Below are 18,536 nucleotides of genomic sequence, written 5' to 3' on the forward strand. Positions count from 1 at the left end.
GACAGTGTGAATGTGTGTTAGTAGAAATTAGCCTTCTGTGCTCATATTTGTTGTTCCATCCACTTTTGCCACTGGGCCTGTCCACTAATGGCCTGTGGCTTCTGGAAGGTTGACCAGAAAGGAATCCAGTTCTCTGTCTTGAAAAGCTTTGCTCCCCTTCCTACTGTAGAGGGTTGTTCCTTCAGTGGTGTAATATGTTGTCATGTTAATAAAGGTCTTTAAAAAAAACAAAAAAAACAAAAATACTTTATTTTTAAAAATCGTTAATCAGCCTGAAAGTCAGGGTTTGTAGGAAGTACCGATAGCTACTATTATCAATGCATATACAGTACACATTTAAAGTTTCTAGGTAATAATGGAAATTGCATTACTGTATGTAGCACAGTTATTTCAGCATATATTCATTTTTAAAAATTGACTGGTGTAAAATTGTTTTGCAGAGACTAAACTACAAGAGCTAGCTAAGCAAAATGAACTCTTGACTAAAGAACTAAAGGAAACAGTAAATGATATGGCAAAAGTAAAGCATCGTGTTTCAGAAAGAGCAACTCTAGCTGGAAAATCCCCTGGTGAGTAGGAACTGGGGGCCAAAACAGATGCTTCCGAGAAAAGTGGCATGCAACTAGTTTTCCCCCCTTACTTGCAATCGAGGTGGAGGTGACAGCGGTTCTTATTGGGAAGGCCTCCTCAGGTATATGAGGAGAGAAGAGATGTCTCTTCCCTCTCCAGCTTGCTTGGTACAACCCCCTATGAGACAGACTAAACAACTGCCGGGTGGGTGGTAGAACTCCACTGATTGGGTGCTTTCTCTGCTGCTGCTGCTGCTGCTAGTACTGCCAGAGAAGTGAGGAGCTTCAGCTTCAGTAGATGGTTCTGGCAAGCTCTCATGAGCTCTTTTGACAGTATGTATAAAAATAGAACTAATAAACATGAAAGAAAAAAGGTGTGCAGAAAAGTTTTTGCATGGTGGATCAGTATTTTCTAAACTTAATCATAATGAGAGGGTTCACCTAGAAACAGTAGCAGTCAGCAGTGCAAAAGTGCTCTGCTTACCCGGCTTCCTAATGCCAGTGCTGGTGAGAAGGTTGGTGTGGTCCAAGTGCAGCAGCAGGATCTGCTGCTTCTGCTGGTGCAGCCAGACTGACTCCCCCATGCCTCTCCATAATCAGCAGCCATTTGGGCATTGGGGAGCCAGGTAAGCAGCATAGTCCCATCCTGTCCTACTGTGCTATTTCTTCTTTTGGCTTGAAAAGGAAGAAAAATGATAATTTGGCTGACTCAGCAGCACTGATGATCAGTACAAGAGAATTTATACATAGCCTCCTGTTTTCAACAACTGGGAGGACAGGGAATTGGTACATTTTTTACAGTTGTAGTTTAGAGCACTGATGGAGAACTTGTGGCCCTCCAAATGTTTGGCTACAATTTCCATCATCCTGGCCATGAGTCATGCTGGTTTGGGGTTAATAAGCGTTGTGACTCCAAACATCTAGAGGGTACCATGTTGGGCAAGGCTCACCTAAATCATACTTGATCCGTGTGATATTGTCAGATACTTACTGTATATTCTGGCGTATAAGACTACTTTTTAATCCAGGAAAATCTTCTCAAAAGTCGGGGGTCGTCTTATACGCCGGGTGGAGAATCTGCGGTCGAGTATATCTCAAACTCTATATTTTAACTGGAAAAGTTGGGGGTCGTCTTATACGCCCAGTCGTCTTATATGCCGGAAAATACGGGTATGCCATATTGAGGTTACTTTGCCACATTCCCACAAGGGTTTCATTATGCTCCTTTGCCTTTCTATAGGATCTGCAATGACAGATAAAGAGTTTGTTATTTCTGTGAAATAATTCCATTTTTAAGTCCTTTTATTTTATGTGAGCAATTATGAGTTTAGAAATTATTCTTCAAATATATGTATAATATTTCTGCAGAAAGGGAATTATATGAGCTGACTGAAAAGAAGCAAGAGTTACAGCAAAAGTTGGAATCCAATCAGAAGGAGCTACTAGAAGCTCAGGCTCTTGCAATTGCTGAGCCAGGCAGTATCAGTGGTATGTATGATGTGAGAATTCTCATGCTGTTATCTATCCTAGGGTTCTGCATGACTTGAATTTGTCCTTGAGCTCTCTGAGAATGCTTCTTGCTTGCCTAGTTGGAGGAGTTTGTGTGTGTGTGTGTGTGTGTGTGTGTGTGTGTAGAAACTAGTCTGGCCTATTGTATTCTTATTTGTTGTTCTGCCCACTTTTGCCACTGGGCCCGTTCACCAATGACCTGTGGTCTCTGGAAGGTTGATCAGAAAGGAATGCAGCTCTCAGTCTGAAAAAAATTTCACCCCACCTCCAACTTCCCACTGCAGAGGATTGTTCCTTCAATGGTATAATATATTATGTCATGTTAGTAAGGGCCTTTTAAAAAACAAAACCAAAAATATTATAGTTAAAAGCAAATTTACTCAGCCTGAAAGGGTTTGTAGGAAGTAAAGTGCAACTAGTAATATAAATGCACATACAGTACATGTTTAAAGTTTCCAGGTCATAAAGGAATTTGCACTAATGCATGTAGCAAGTTATTCCAGCCTGTATTTTGTTATTGCCTGGTGTGAAATTATTTTGCAGAGACTAAACTACGGGAGCTAGCTGAGCAAAAAGAACTCTTGTCTAAAGAACTAGAGGAAACAGTATGTGATATAGAAGAAGCAAAGGACCGTGTTTCAGAAAGAGCTGTAGCTGGAAAACCTCCTGGTTAGTAGAAAAGGAGGGACAAAGCAGAAACTTGCTAGAAATGTAGCTTGCAACTAGTTATTTTCTTACAGTCGGGGAGACAGCAGTTTGTATTGGAAATGCAGTACAGTATGTGAGGAGGGAAGATATGTCTGTTCCCTTTCTGGCATGTTTGGCTGCCCCTTGCAGCTAGTAGTCTTAGGGGGAAACCCCATTTGCACCTGTGGAAACTTTCTCCCTAAGGCCTTTGGCCATGTGTTGGGATGGGGCTGGAGAGGATTCATTCTGATCTTACTGCATATGTAGCAAACATTTAGGATTGCTGTTAATTATATTGATTTTTTTGTTAAGGCATTTGTGCTATTTTATCCAACCCTTTTGGGTTTTATCAAACCCGATAAGAATCACAGACTCATAGAATTGTAAAGTTGCAAGGAACTATGTGTGTTCTCTAATCCAACCCCCTGCAATGCAAAAATCTTTTGCTCAACATGGGGCTCAAACCCACACCCCTGCCATTAAGGGTATTATTTGTTTTGAAAAGATGATTCCAAGCCATTTCTTTCTGCAGATATGGAATTGCAACAACTATTGATGAAGAAGGAAAGGTTAAAGGAAAAGTTGGAATTGAACCAGAAAGAGTTGGAAGAAGCCCAAGCCCTTGCAGCTGCTGAACCAAGCAGTATCAATGGTAGGTTTGCTATGATTCTTCATTTTGCCAACTAAAGTTTTGACATTAAGCTAAACTGAAAACTTTACATTCAACACTTAAGCATCCATTGAATGGCTGTAGATTATTTTTGCATTAAGACCTGCATAGGTTTAAGATGCTGCACGGTTTGAAAAAAAGGACCAATGCTTATTTTTATGTAAGTGCACTACAGCTGAAAATAACTCGAATCATCTGAAAAACCTTATGAGCCATATCTGTCCTTAGAATAGTGATGCCAGAGCTCAGTTTTCCACCAAGGCTGGTGCTATTTTTATGTTTTATTTTATTTATTACATTTCTAAACTACCCTTCACTCGAGGATCACAGGGTTGTTTACAATATAAAAACACAAAATACCTAACATTGGTGGCATCTGTTTGTCTCAGGAGACATTGGAGTGTGCCTCCAGGGGTGAAGTCAAACCACTGCATTAGCAGCACCAAAGTGACCTTCCCAGGGCTCAAGCCTGGGCAGTGTGTATGGAAATCCTGGGCTGCCAAGATGACAAGACCCACCTTTTGGCCTCCCTGTGGTCCAAAGGAAAGCAGAGCAATATGTTTGGCACCAACTTGGCTGCAGGAGTTTCTGGAAGGAAGCATACAAGATGCCATCCAACCATCTTGGGGACTCCACTCTGGATTTGTGTAGGGTTTATTCCTTAGCCTTTTCTTCTTCTGAAGATATCCCACAAGGCAGCTGAGGTTATGGATCAGAGATTTTCTTCTTATAGATGGGGTACCTTCCCAGGTTCACAATCCCCACCTGTTCCTCACTTCCCTCCACAGCACATGCATTCTGGACTGTTGGACCCACTATTGGTCTTGCCTGCTCAATCTGTCGGAGCCTGTCTTTGCATGCAAGGGAACTCCCTAACACACTTGAAGGCTTGAGACCCATCGGCCACCCTCACCTAGTTTAGCCAGCCAGTCAAATTCATTCACAGGGTATGGCTGCTGTCGCATGCCAACAGATTCTAGAAGCCACAAGTGAGAACTGAATGCAGGGTGGGGACCAAAGGCAGACAAACTACCTCAGAAGGAGAAGGTGTTCCCCACCAGAGGTGCTACCCCTCTTCTAACACTCCACACACCCCACATTACATAATAACAAAGAAAAACAATAACCCCCTCCACAGTTTAAAAGGCTGTAGATAAACCATCTAGCCAAAGGCCTGGGAGAAGAGGAATGCTTTTGCCTAGCACATAAAGATATTTAACTAAGGTGCCAGGCGAACCTCCCTGGGGAGAGCATCCCACAAGCAGGGAGCCACTACAGAGAAGGCCTGTTATCACGTAGCTGCCCTTTCAGACGCCTAGGACAACGAAGAAGTGCCTCAGATGATTATTGCAGGATCTGTGTCGGTTCATGGGTGGGGATGGGGGAGAGGTTGTTGAATACTGCAGTCCTGAGTCATTTATGTATTGATTTGTTAAATTTTGATGATGTTTTTAACTTTGGTGGTACAGACTGCCCTCTTGTTAGACAACTAACAAGTGAAATAAATATTTATACAGACTGCAGACTGTTTTATGGCCATAACCCCTAAACAGGCATTTTCTGCCATTCAGCCTTTTATTTGGAACATCCTATTCTTTGCTATATGGGCAGCTTAATCTCTTACATGTTCTAGGCATTCTTGAAAACATTTTTTTTTTTTTACTTTTCTGGATCACTAACGCTAGACACTGTACTTTGTATTGTTTAATGCTGTTTTTATGGTTCAGGTTTTTATATTGCTATTCTATTGGATGTTTTTCTGTTTATGTATTTATGTTGTTCACATTGCTTCATGATTACTTTTAATAATAAACAGTTGAGAAATATTTTAAATAAATAACAAATAAATAAATACTCCCATTGGTAATGAAGATCATTAGACTGGGTTCTTGCTCCACCCTGTGGCCAAATGTGGGAAAGATGAACCGAGAAAGTAGACTGATGTCTCTCTGAAAGTGTTGTTTTTGGTAGCACTTACATCTACCCACATTTCAAAAATGATAGAATGATCTCGATACGAATCCAAGGCAGTCCTTTTAACATCACAGTAATCCAAGTTTATGCACCAACTACCAGTGCTGAAGAAACCGAAAGTGACCAATTCTATGAAGACTTACAACACCTTATAGAAATGACACCAAAGAAGGATGTTCTTCTCATTATAGGGGATTGGAATGCTAAAGTAGGGAGTCAAGAGATAAAAGGAACAACTGGCAAGTTTGGCCTTGGAGATCAAAATGAAGCAGGGCAAAGGCTAATAGAGTTCTGTCAAGAGAACAAGCTGGTCATCACAAACACTCTTTTCCAACAACACAAGAGACGACTCTACACATGGACATCACCAGATGGGCAACATCGAAACCAGATTGATTATATTCTCTGCAGCCAAAGATGGAGAAGCTCTATACACTCAGCAAAAACAAGACCTGGAGCTGACTGTGGCTCAGATCATCAGCTTCTTATAGCAAAATTCCAGCTTAAACTGAAGAAAGTAGGAAAAACCACTGGGCCAGTAAGATTCAATCTAAATCAAATTCCTTATGAATACACAGTTGAAGTGAAGAACAGGTTCAAGGATTTAGATTTAGTGGATAGAGTACCTGAAGAACTGTGGATGGAGGCTCGTAACATTATACAGGAGACAGCAACGAAAACCATCCCAATGAAAAAGAAATGCAAGAAAGCAAAGTGGCTGTCCAATGAGGCCTTACAAATAGCGGGGGAGAGAAGACAAGCAAAATGCGAAGGAGATCGTGAAAGATACAGGAAATTGAATGCAGATTTCCAAAGAATAGCAAGGAGAGACAAGAGGGCCTTTCTAAACGAGCAATGCAAAGAAATAGAAGAAAATAACAGAATGGGAAAAACCAGAGATTTATTCAAGAAAATTGGAGATATGAAAGGAACATTTCGTACAAAGATTACCACAATTAAGGACAAAAGTGGAAAGGACCTAACAGAAGCAGAAGACATCAAGAAGAGGTGGCAAGAATACACAGAGGAATTATACCAGAAAGAAATGGAGGTCTCATACACCCCAGGTAATGTGGTTGCTGACCTTGAGCCAGACATCCTGGAGAGTGAAGTCAAATGGGCCTTAGAAAGCCTTGCTAACAACAAGGCCAGTGGAAGTGATGATATTCCAGCTGAACTATTTAAAATTTTAAAAGAGGATGCTGTTAAGGTGCTGCACTCAATATGCCAGCAAGTTTGGAAAACTCAGCAGTGGCCAAAGGATTGGAGAAGATCAGTCTACATCCCAATCCCAAAGAAGGGCAGTGCCAAAGAATGCTCCAACTACCGCACAATTGCACTCATTTCACACGCTAGCAAGGTTATGCTTAAAATTCTACAAGGCAGGCTTAAGCAGTATGTGGACCGAGAACTCCCAGAAGTGCAAGCTGGATTTCGAAGGGGCAGAGGAACCAGAGACCAAATTGCAAACATGCGCTGGATTATGGAGAAAGCCAGAGAGTTCCAGAAAAACATCTACTTCTGCTTCATTGATTATGCAAAAGCATTTGACTGTGTCGACCACAGCAAACTATGGCAAGTTCTTAAAGAAATGGGAGTGCCGGATCACCTCATTTGCCTCCTGAGAAATCTCTATGTGGGACAAGAAGCTACAGTTAGAACTGGATATGGAACAACTGATTGGTTCAAAATTGGGAAAGGAGTACGACAAGGCTGTATATTGTCTCCCTGCTTATTTAACTTATATGCAGAATTCATCATGCGAAAGGCTGGACTGGATGAATCCCCAACCGGAGTTAAGATTGCCGGAAAAAATATCAACAACCTCAGATATGCTGATGATACTACCTTGATGGCAGAAAGTGAGGAAGAATTAAAGAACCTTTTAATGAGGGTGAAAGAGGAGAGCGCAAAATATGGTCTGAAGCTCAACATCAAAAAAACTAAGATCATGGCCACTGGTCCCATCACCTCCTGGCAAATAGAAGGGGAAGAAATGGAGGCAGTGAGAGATTTCACTTTCTTGGGTTCCATGATCACTGCAGATGGTGACAGCAGTCACGAAATTAGAAGACGCCTGCTTCTTGGGAGAAAAGCAATGACAAACCTAGACAGCATCTTAAAAAGCAAAGACATCACCTTGCCGACAAAGGTCCATATAGTTAAAGCTATGGTTTTCCCAGTAGTAATGTACGGAAGTGAGAGCTGGACCATAAAGAAGGCTGATCGCCGTAGAATTGATGCTTTTGAATTATGGTGCTGGAGGAGACTCTTGAGAGTCCCATGGACTGCAAGAAGATCAAACCTATCCATTCTCAAAGAAATCAGCCCTGAGTACTCACTAGAAGGACAGATCCTGAAGTTGAGGCTCCAGTACTTTGGCCACCTCATGAGAAGAGAAGAATCCCTAGAAAAGACTCTGATGCTGGGAAAGATGGAGGGCACAAGGAGAAGGGGACGACAGAGGATGAGATGGTTGGACAGTGTTCTTGAAGCTACTAACATGAGTTTGGCCAAACTGCGAGAGGCAGTGAAGGATAGACGTGCCTGGCGTGCTCTGGTCCATGGGGTCACGAAGAGTCGGACACGACTGAACGACTGAACAACAACAACATCTACCCACAGGCTGAATTGAATGCACATTCTGTAGCTAAACATCTATGTGCATTTCATACAGAGAATAGTTTGAGGACAGATACATCTTTCATTCCAAAAGGAATCTCATTGTTTCATACACAAGAAGAGTTGATTTTGCTAACCCTTTGTCCTGTGTCATCAAATCAGTCAGAAAGAGCATGGCATACAGTACTTTAGTTGTCTGTCAGGCAATAAAGGTATATATAGAGAGAACAAAATAAATTCAGGGGGATTGCCTTTTTGTATCCTTTCACAACTTTAGGGAGGAAGATGATAAATACAAAATTATCATGTTGGATTAGAGCACATACTATTAAGCTTTACAAGTACATTCCACAAGTGACAGTACATTCCACAAGGGTAGTAACTACATCTGCAGCATTTGTAATGAGTGCACCATTAGTTGAAGTATGGTAGGCAGCAACCTGGACATCTCCCAGCACATTTGTAAATCATTATAAGATAAGTATGCTTCTGCAGAAGCTGCATTTAGAAGGAAAGTACGATGGCAAGTTCTTCTATCTTAAGCAGCCATTTAGATGGCCCACACTGGTTGTTGATAGTTGTAGTACATCCCAGGCTAATGACCTTCATTACCAATGGGAGAAAGAATTATACTTAGCTTAAGGATATTTCTATCATTTTTTACATTCATTTCAGTTGTTGTGGGTTTACATTTATTTACATTTGTTCAATGTAAAATACATGTTTGTATTAGTGTAGAAGTAGAATGTTGTTGTTTTCTTTATATTCTGTGATGTACATATGAATGTATATGTGAATGTAGGTCTTATTTGAGTTTGGTGAGGATACAAACTACTGCATTCCGGGAGAGCCAACCTATTTTCCTAAGTTCATCTTTCCTGCCTTTGACCAGAAGGAGGAGCAAGATCCCGGTCTAAGATCCAATGTCCATTAGCAATGGAGAAATATCATTTATATAAGTGGTTCCCCCCCATTTTTGCCCCCAAAAGTCAAGCCATGGACCCCCTACTTTTGAAAATTTCAATGTCCCTATGGTAGTTTTTGTTATTTTAAGGGACTGTGGACCCCCTGGGAGGTTTAGGCAGACCCCTTGGGATCCATGGACCACCAATTGTGAACCATTGCTTTAGATAATTACAGTTCTTTCTGATTACTAAGATAATGTATATAAAGTAATTTGAACAACTAGCATTATAAATGCAATTTTTAATTTTTAAAATTAAAATTAAAATTTCCAGAAAGTGTTATCATATCAATTGCATAGCTGTATTTTGAGAAGTTTTTTCAACATGTATTACTACTTTATTATGAATGGCCTGTAATTATTTTTTAGAACATAAACTGCAGCTGCTCACTGAGCAAAGAAAACGCTTGATTGCAGATCTAAAGGAAACTGTGCATGTTGTTAAAAAAGCTGAACGTCGTGCTGCAGATAGGACTCAGCAGGAACCACCTGTTGGTAGGCAAATACCGTAATTGTTTTGTTGCAAGACAGTTGTGCTGTTGTCATCAACGTGAATATACAATGAGACATAAATTTAGCATCTTTCCACTGTTCCTGGAAGAAATGTTAGCCACTTTGAAGCTTAAGGAGAGTTTGGGTGAGGAATACAAGAGGATTTGTGCACAGCCTCCTATTTCTTACTGACAGAGATATGACAGATAGGGACTGTTGCTCCTGTCCTAAACAAAGCATTAACTGCGGGGGGCGGAGGAGCACATTGTGCTCAACTTTGGGGTCCATCTTTTCAGATGTATGTCATAGATCATAATAGATTCTCAGAAAGATAAAACTTCTTACAGTTACTTTGCTATAGTCTCAGATCATAGGGAGTATGAAGGTGTTATTTATAATTTTGTAATAAAAATATCATTTATGAATACTTTTAAAGTGTTTTCAAAAAATGATTCCGAAAAATGATTCCAAATTTCTCTTTGCAGAAATGGAATTGTACAGTTTATCAATAAAGAAGGAAATGTTGCAGGAAATGTTGGAAGCCAACCAGAAAGAGCTAGAAGAAGCCCAAGCTCTTGCAGCTGCTGAACCAGGCAGCGTCAGTGGTAGGTTTGCTACGATTTATCAAACTTGCAAGCAACCATTACTGTATACACTTTTAGATGTTTCATGCTTCATGACTGTATATCAAAGTTTGGTTTGATATAGTGTGAAATTATTTTTAGAGCATAAACTACAGGAGCTTGCTGAGCAAAGAAAAAAACTGACTGCAGAACTGAAAGCAACAGTATACAATATAAAAAAAACACAACGCCGTGCTTCACAAAGATCTGCACTTGAAGCACCGGCAGGTATGTATGGAATGTAAGATAAATAGTTTTTTAAATGCACATGCTTCAATGTTGCAAGCCCTATCACCACTGTGGCTGTCAAGAGAGAGGAGACACCTTTCCATCATGCATGGATTGCATTACAGCAGAGAATTAAGAAATCATCAGTGAAACAATTACAATCTAGAAAACAACTAAAAATTAAGCTAAATTTCACAATTATAGCAAGATACATATTATATGATTAACAAATCTATACAACATTTATAATCTATAAAACAATAATAACATTATCAAAATGGCAACTAAAAAAAATAAGCTAAGCACTGTTACTTTCATACACACACGCTCCATACCCCCATGACTCACATTCTTTCACTCTATTCAGTTCATTAAAGTACACATAATTCCCATGGTTAAGCCAGTTCAGCCTGATGCTGCACTGGCTGGGGTCCCCGGGTAGTAGGCACTGGTGGTGATGGTGGGGCTCTCAGGCCTACTGCCAGTGGTAAGGTAGATGTTGACTCCTAATAGCCGGACCAGGTGCTGTTTATGAGGAGCTCTTCCACGTCACTCTCAATAATTAGGAGGTCCATTCCCACTCAAATTCTGAGACCAGCCTTTCCCTCTGGAGCTATGAGTCATGGCTGCACTCAGTGTAGAGGCTGACTAGGAGGTCTAGCAGCACCTCTATTCTCAGGAAGCTTTCACTGCACTGCAGCCTGTCCACCAACTGCTGCTTTAGCTTCTTGACTGACATGGTGGCAGAGGAGTAGGCGAGCACATATGTGACTTACAATTTGATGCTGGATTTGACGGGATCCCTTGGGGTGGGGGTGGGGAAAGGATAAATAAATATTCATACGGTCAAAAAGTTGATTTATCATTTTTATGAAATAAGGCAGCTTTTGAGAATCTTTTTATTACAACCTTTTGTGACTAAATAAGGATGCTTGAATTCCCCCACCCCAAGAGATAACTCAAAAACATTTCTGTTCACAGAAAGAGAATTATTTGAACTAGCTGTTAAGAAGCAGCTTTTACAGGCCAACTTAGAATCCAATTGGAAAGAGCTGCAGGAAGCTCAGGCTCTTGCAGTTACTGAACCAGGCAGTATCAGCGGTACGTTTGCTGTGGTTTCTCATGTTATCAGCTACAGTTTTAAAATGTAAATTTAAAATGTGGATTTAAGGTAATTTCTTATAGTTAAGAAGATTATGTTCAATTTTAATGGGGCTTTGTGTGAGTGTAGAGGATTGTTTTTTTTCCTATAAGACTTGCGTATGCTAATATGCTACACCATGTCAATAAGGGCCATTGCTTGTTTGTACTGTTTACAAGTGTATTGTGGTTCAAAATAAAAGTTTAATCATCATAAAACCAGGTTTTAGAAACCATATTTATCCATACTTATCAGAATAGGTTTCTTGTTAAGAATAATGATGTTACAATTCAGTCTCTCTGAAACAGTTTATTCATATACATCTTACCATGTAATATGGTTTAATATTGACGAGTCTTTGAAAGCTGCTGTTCTTATTACTGAGATAAGGTGTATGACTGAATTTGAGTAGCTAGCACTATAAATGCAAATACTGATATTTAACATTTCCAGTTAATACTGCATACCAGTTGCATAGTAATATTTTGTGTAGTTTTTAAAGCGCATACATTATTATTTTGTAATGCGTTCTTTAATTATTTTGTAGAACATAAACTACAGCAGCTCGTTGAGTATAGAAGACGCTTGACTGCAGATCTAAATGAAGCTATACATGAAATGCAAAATGCTGAACGCCGTGCTTCGGAAGGGGCTCAGCTGAAACAACTCCCTGGTAGGATTATTACCGGGTATATAGTTTATATCACCGTATTCATATTGCTTCAAGTGTTGCAAGACAGTTGCATTCCCTGTCACCAATGTAAACATCAGAGGAAGAGGAGACATAAACCATGTATCCTCCCATTGTTCCTGATTTAGTTTTAAATCTTGTTAGTAACTTAGCAGTTTGCAAATGGCATAAAAACAATTATTAATGATTAGTTTATAAAGTCACTAAAACAGAGGTGTGACAGAGGTGGTCTAAACCCTCAGGTCTGTTCAAATTTTATCTTCTGGCAGTTAATTTACTAGGAAGTGCTCACTTTCTCCCCATCCCCCTTCATTTCAGTGATAAATATGTATGTGAAGTACACTATGTACATTAACCATCCTGATTCCATTCTGCTGCTGCTGTAACAAAACATTAACTTGAAAGAAAGAGGGTGGACTTTGTGCTCCCCTCAGACTTCCTAAGGAGCCCATCTTTTCACACTTCTGTCACAGATCATCATGGTGGATTCTCAGAGATTTAAAACCTCTTGAAGTTACTTTGCTACAGTCCCAAATCAATTTTGTTTAACTCCTTCACTCTGTCTTGCAATAGTCATTAATAAATGAAGAAGTCATTTGTAATTTTTAAATAAAATTATCATTTATGAATACTTCTGCATGTTATCCAACCCTTTTGGATTTTATCAAACCTGATAAGGAATGATGACATTAAACTGTTTTCAGTAGATGATTGCAAAGCATTTCTTTTTGCAGAGATTGAATTGTATGAACTGTCAGCAAAAAAAGAATTGTTGCAGGAAAAGTTGGAATCCAACCAGAAAGAGCTAGAAGCAGCCCAGGCTCTTGCAGCTGCTGAACCAGGCAGTGTTAATGGTAGGTTTTCTGTGATTTTTCATACTATGAATGGCTTGACTTATACCTCCTTCTTTATAAATTATTTTATTTATTAGATTTTTAAAATATATTATAAAAAATATAAAATATTTTAAAAAATTAAAGTTAGAAGTGACACACTGTGATTATGAATATGAAGTAATTTAATCATTCATTCAACTAGCATATAAAATTAAATATTACTATTTAAAATTTGTTTGTCATATTACATACTACCATATTTTTCGCTCCATAGGGTGCACTGGACCATAGAGGAGGAAACTATATATATATATATATATATATATATATATATATATATATATATATATATATATATATATATATATATCTGGTTTTCCTCCTCTAAAAGCCCTGTTTTCTTGAGGATCAGCTAAAAGTTTTGCAGCTTTTTTGCAAAGGGAAAAGCCCTGTTTTTTTGAGGATCAGCTAAAAGTTTTGCAGCTTTTTGCAATGGGAAAAGCCCTTTTTTGAGGATCAACTAAAAGTTTTGCAGCTTTTTTGCAAAGGGAAAAGCCCTTTTTTTGAGGATCAGCTAAACGTTTTGCAGCTTTTTTTGCAAAGGGGGGAAAGCAAAGCTCCTTTTGCAAAGGGGGAAAAGCCCCATTTTTATGGGGTTCAACTCACATTTCTGCAGCTTCTAAAGGAAAGGGAGCCTTTTCTACAGTTTCCAGACAGATAATCTAATCAGCCAGTCACATGTCGCTGGGGAAACAAACAACCTCCCTCTGCAGCACATTCAACAATGGAGGCCTGGGCAAGAGGGTGGGGCTGAAAGGGAGCCAGGGACTCTTATCTCTCTCCCAATCTCTTGCTGATCAGCTGCTGAGCGGGGTCCTTTCAACACACCCTTTTCTCTTTGTAAAATAAAAAGCATGATCCTCTTTTGGCCGCTGGGCAATTCAGCTCCAGGGACCAGAATTCGCTCCACAAGATGCACAGATATTTCCCCTTACTTTTTAGGAGGAAAAAAGTGTGTCTTATGGAGCGAAAAATACGGTAATTGTGCTGTTGTTGTTTTTAGTAATTTCTGAATATATTTAAATTATTTTTAGAGCATAAACTACAGGAGCTTGTTGAACAAAGAAGAAATTTGACTGCGGACCTAAATGCAACAGTTTCAAATATACAAAAAGCACAACGTCGTACCTCAGAAGGAATTCGACTTGAACCACCTGTTGGTATGTATGGAATGAAATACGTATAGTTTTTGAAACACACCTAGCATGCATATTGCTGCAGCATTGCAAGCCCAATCATGACTGCGTAACTTGAAGTAACACTGGTCACGGCTTTTTCCCAGCTGGAACTCATCGAAACTCAGTTCCAGCATCTCTCAGGTAGACACCATTGCCATTATAAGAGGACAGGGGAGGTGTTCATGGTGAATTCTGGCACCACTTTTTCTAGAAAAATAGCACTATAGTATATAGAAAAGGAACAGCATTGCATTTATTAAGAGCTCAATTTGAACAACTTGATGGTATGAAGACAATAAAAGATGTATAGTTTTTGAAAAAACACCAAACATTTAATCAAAAGTGGGCAGCACAACAGCAGCTGCTGCAACAGTGTATCAGGATAGGCAGGATGATAACCAGACACTGGCTTTATGGACGCATTGGCAGAGCCAATCTGATGCTCCTATCAGAACATTCATGCAACTTCAACCTTACTATATCCTTGCCCTATCCTCACACTATCAGAGTAAACAGCAGTGACTGCCTTGCCACACCACTATACCACCCTGGGTACTCCTGTCCTGATGTATGTTGACAAAAAGCAAGTGAGTGATGTTCCTGCCACAAATGTCCTGGACCTCTATGCCAGTCAGGTGCGCCATCTACGTGCGGCTGTGGCTCTGCCAAAATTTTAAATGAGGGGGCCAGGCCCCTTCAATATTATGCAGCTGGGTGGACCCTGTTGGGCCTAATCACAACTGCGGCAGGCCCTGTCAGGCCTTTCAGAGGGTGCGCTGGCCCTTGCTGGGCTCCTACAACCATGTGACATCATACACACATGCGCACCAGTATTGCTCTCCTGATCTGTATTAGAGGGCTGTAAATGCCAACTTAAAGAGTATTTCTAACATAGTGGTCTGGTTCACATATAATGCTAAATCTTGGTTTGGTGTGAATGAGCAAACACATTGGTTTATATTTAGTTGGTCAATTTATTTATGTACCACATCTTCCACAAATACATCTGTGCGCCAAGTGATTCACATAAAAACAAACATTCACTTTTCATTTTCATTTAGAAAATATTTGGTGCTTTCCCTATCCCGCTTCTGCACTACCAAGATCTAAACCATAGTTTGGCTTTGCAATTACGTGTGAATCTGGTCTTGTGGTTTGACTCCCCCAAACAAACCATGAACAGCAAACCATAAACAGTAAATCATGAGCAGTAAGCCAAGTATAAACCATGGTTACTGTTTATGGTTTGTCTAAAGTGAAACAAACCATGAGCCCAGGTTTGCAAGAACATTAAACCAAACCATGGCTTAGCTCCTGGTAGCACAGCAGGAAGAAGACCAGGGGAGCACCAAAGTGGCTGCCATTTTCTGAATGTGCACCAGCATGCTTGCTTGTTCCTACTGAAGTGTAATTTGGCTTAGCATTACCAGTGAACAGACATGAGAGGATCAGAAATCACCTAGTACCATGGCTGGCAGTTAGTTCTTTTGTGTGTTTTAGGAGTGAGGTGATGGAGGCATATTTGCAGATCTATGCCCTAGATTCTAGAGCATACATCTGTCAATATAGTCATTTTCACAGCCTTAAGTTCACATGAAGTTGCTTTGCTACATTTCACAATCATTTCCTTTAGCCTTTCCCCCTTAAAATGTCTAATCTGCAATTACAGATGGAAAGTTGTTTTTTATTTCTTTGAAATAGTTAAGTTTTTGAGTATATTTTTCTTGTGTGACTTTGTGACCAATAAGGACACTTGAAATTGTTTTTGAAGACATAACTCAAAAACATTTCTGTTCACAGAAAAAGAATTATTTGAATTAGCTGTTAAGAAGCAGCGCTTACAGGCCAACTTGGAATCCAATTGGAAAGAGCTACAGGAAGCTCAGACACTTGCAGCTACCGAACCAGGCAGTATCAGTGGTACGTTTGCTGTAATATTTCATGTTGTTAGGTATACTTTTAAAACATATCTGCTTTGGATTTCAGGTCATTTCAATACAATTGAGCTTAAATTCAATGCTAATATGTCTTAATCATACTGATGAGTCTTAGAAGGCTGCTGTTCTGATTACTGAGATAAGATGTATGATGGAATTTGAGCAACTAGCACTATAAATGTAAATATTTATTTTTAAAATATCCAGTTAATACTACATACGTATTGCATAGTAATATTTTGTGTAGTTTTTTCAGCATACATTATCATTTTGTAGAACATAAACTACAGCAGCTCACTGAGGAAAGAAGACTCATGACTCTAGATCTAAAGGAAACTATGCACAATATGCAAAATGCTGGACGCCGTGCTTCAGAAAGGGCTCTGATTGAATCACCCACTGGTAGGTAGATAATGAATGATGTATAATACTATGGTATTCATAGTACAGTGGTACCTCGGGTTACAGGCGCTTCAGGTTACAGACGCTTCAGGTTACAGACTCCGCTAACCCAGAAATAGTACTTTGGGTTAAGAACTTTGCTTCAGGATGAGAACATAAATCGTATGGTGGCATCGCAGTGGCAGTGGGACGCCCATTAGCTAAAGTGGTACCTCGGGTTAAGAACAGTTTCAGGTTAAGAACGGACCTCCAGAATGAATCAAGTTCTTAACCCAAGTTACCACTGTATTACTTCAGTGTTTCAAGACCCCTATTATCAATGTGAAGCAGCAGGAGTAGAAGTTAATCAAGTAAGTCCCTTTTCATTGTTAGATAAGTTTTAGGTCTGTGAGCACTTAAAAAGGGAAGCTGTGATTACTAAGATCCAGCATGGGGTTCTCAAAAACAAGTCGTGCCAGATTAATCTCACTTATTTTTTCCCTTAGTTACAAGCTTGATAGATCAGAGGAATACTATGGACATAGTTTATCTTTATTTCAGTAAGGCTTTTGATAAATTCCCCCATGATATTCGTGCAGAGAAGCTGGCAAAATGTGGAGTGGACAAGATAACAGCTACCGTATTTTTCGCTCCATAGGACGCTTCGGACCATAGGGCGCACCTCGTTTTTAGAGGAGGAAACAAGGGAAAAAATATTTTTCTGGTTTTCCTCCTCTAAAACCCATGGGGTTTTTTTGAGAATCAGCTCAAAGTTTTACAGGTGTTTTTTTTTGGCAAAGGATCAGTTCAGATTTGTGCAGCTTTTGCAAAGGGGGGAAAGCATTGCTTACAAAACAGTAAGCACCAGTAGAAACCAGTACGCACCAGCAAGCAATAGGAAGCAAGAGGAACACGAACCAGTACAAACCAGTAAGCACCAGTACAAACCAGTACAGACCAGTAAGCACCAGTAGAAACCAGTACGCACCAGCAAGTAATAGGAAGCAAGAGGAAAGCAAACCAGTACAAACCAGTAAGCACCAGTACAAACCAGTAAGCACCAGTACAAACCAGTACGCACCAGCAAGCAATAGGAAGCAAGAGGAACACGAACCAGTACAAACCAGTAAGCACCAGTACAAACCAGTACAGACCAGTAAGCACCAGTAGAAACCAGTACACACCAGCAAGCAATAGGAAGCAAGAGGAACACGAACCAGTACAAACCAGTAAGCACCAGTAGAAACCAGTACAGACCAGTAAGCACCAGTAGAAACCAGTACGCACCAGCAAGCAATAGGAAGCAAGAGGAACACGAACCAGTACAAACCAGTAAGCACCAGTACAAACCAGTACAGACCAGTAAGCACCAGTACAAACCAGTATGCACCAGCAAGCAATAGGAAGCAAGAGGAACGCAAACCAGTACAAACCAGTAAGCACCAGTACAAACCAGTACAGACCAGTAAGCACCAGTACAAACCAGTACGCACCAGCAAGCAATAGGAAGCAAGAGGAACACGAACCAGTACAAACCAGTAAGCACCAGTACAGACCAGTAAGCACCAGTAGAAACCAGTACGCACCAGCAAGCAATAGGAAGCAAGAGGAACACAAACCAGTAAGCACCAGTACAAACCAGTACAGACCAGTAAGCACCAGTACAAACCAGTATGCACCAGCAAGCAATAGGAAGCAAGAGGAACACAAACCAGTACAAACCAGTAAGCACCAGTACAAACCAGTACAGACCAGTAAGCACCAGTAGAAACCAGTACGCACCAGCAAGCAATAGGAAGCAAGAGGAAAGCGAACCAGTACAAACCAGTAAGCACCAGTACAAACCAGTACAGACCAGTAAGCACCAGTACAAACCAGTACAGACCAGTAAGCACCAGCAGGTAATAGGAAGCAAGAGGAAAGTAAACCAGTACAAACCAGTAAGCACCAGTACAAACCAGTACAGACCAGTAA

At 40.2% G+C, this 18,536-nt stretch overlaps 1 protein-coding gene across 1 annotated transcript in view; it reads left to right on the forward strand.

The window, feature by feature from the left end:
* CCDC7 (coiled-coil domain containing 7) overlaps positions 1-18,536 on the forward strand; it is a 162,308-nt gene that overhangs the window by 84,121 nt on the left and 59,651 nt on the right. The window contains exons 35-45 of the mRNA XM_033165967.1: positions 2,622-2,747; positions 3,298-3,417; positions 9,365-9,490; positions 9,973-10,092; positions 10,213-10,338; positions 11,320-11,439; positions 12,027-12,152; positions 12,905-13,024; positions 14,101-14,226; positions 16,045-16,164; positions 16,458-16,583. Coding sequence (XP_033021858.1) covers positions 2,622-2,747; positions 3,298-3,417; positions 9,365-9,490; positions 9,973-10,092; positions 10,213-10,338; positions 11,320-11,439; positions 12,027-12,152; positions 12,905-13,024; positions 14,101-14,226; positions 16,045-16,164; positions 16,458-16,583 — 1,356 coding nt within the window. The remainder of the gene's footprint in view (positions 1-2,621; positions 2,748-3,297; positions 3,418-9,364; positions 9,491-9,972; positions 10,093-10,212; positions 10,339-11,319; positions 11,440-12,026; positions 12,153-12,904; positions 13,025-14,100; positions 14,227-16,044; positions 16,165-16,457; positions 16,584-18,536) is intronic.

This window comes from Lacerta agilis, chromosome 12 (genome assembly GCF_009819535.1).
Source record: "Lacerta agilis isolate rLacAgi1 chromosome 12, rLacAgi1.pri, whole genome shotgun sequence".
Taxonomy (NCBI): Eukaryota; Metazoa; Chordata; class Lepidosauria; order Squamata; family Lacertidae; genus Lacerta; species Lacerta agilis.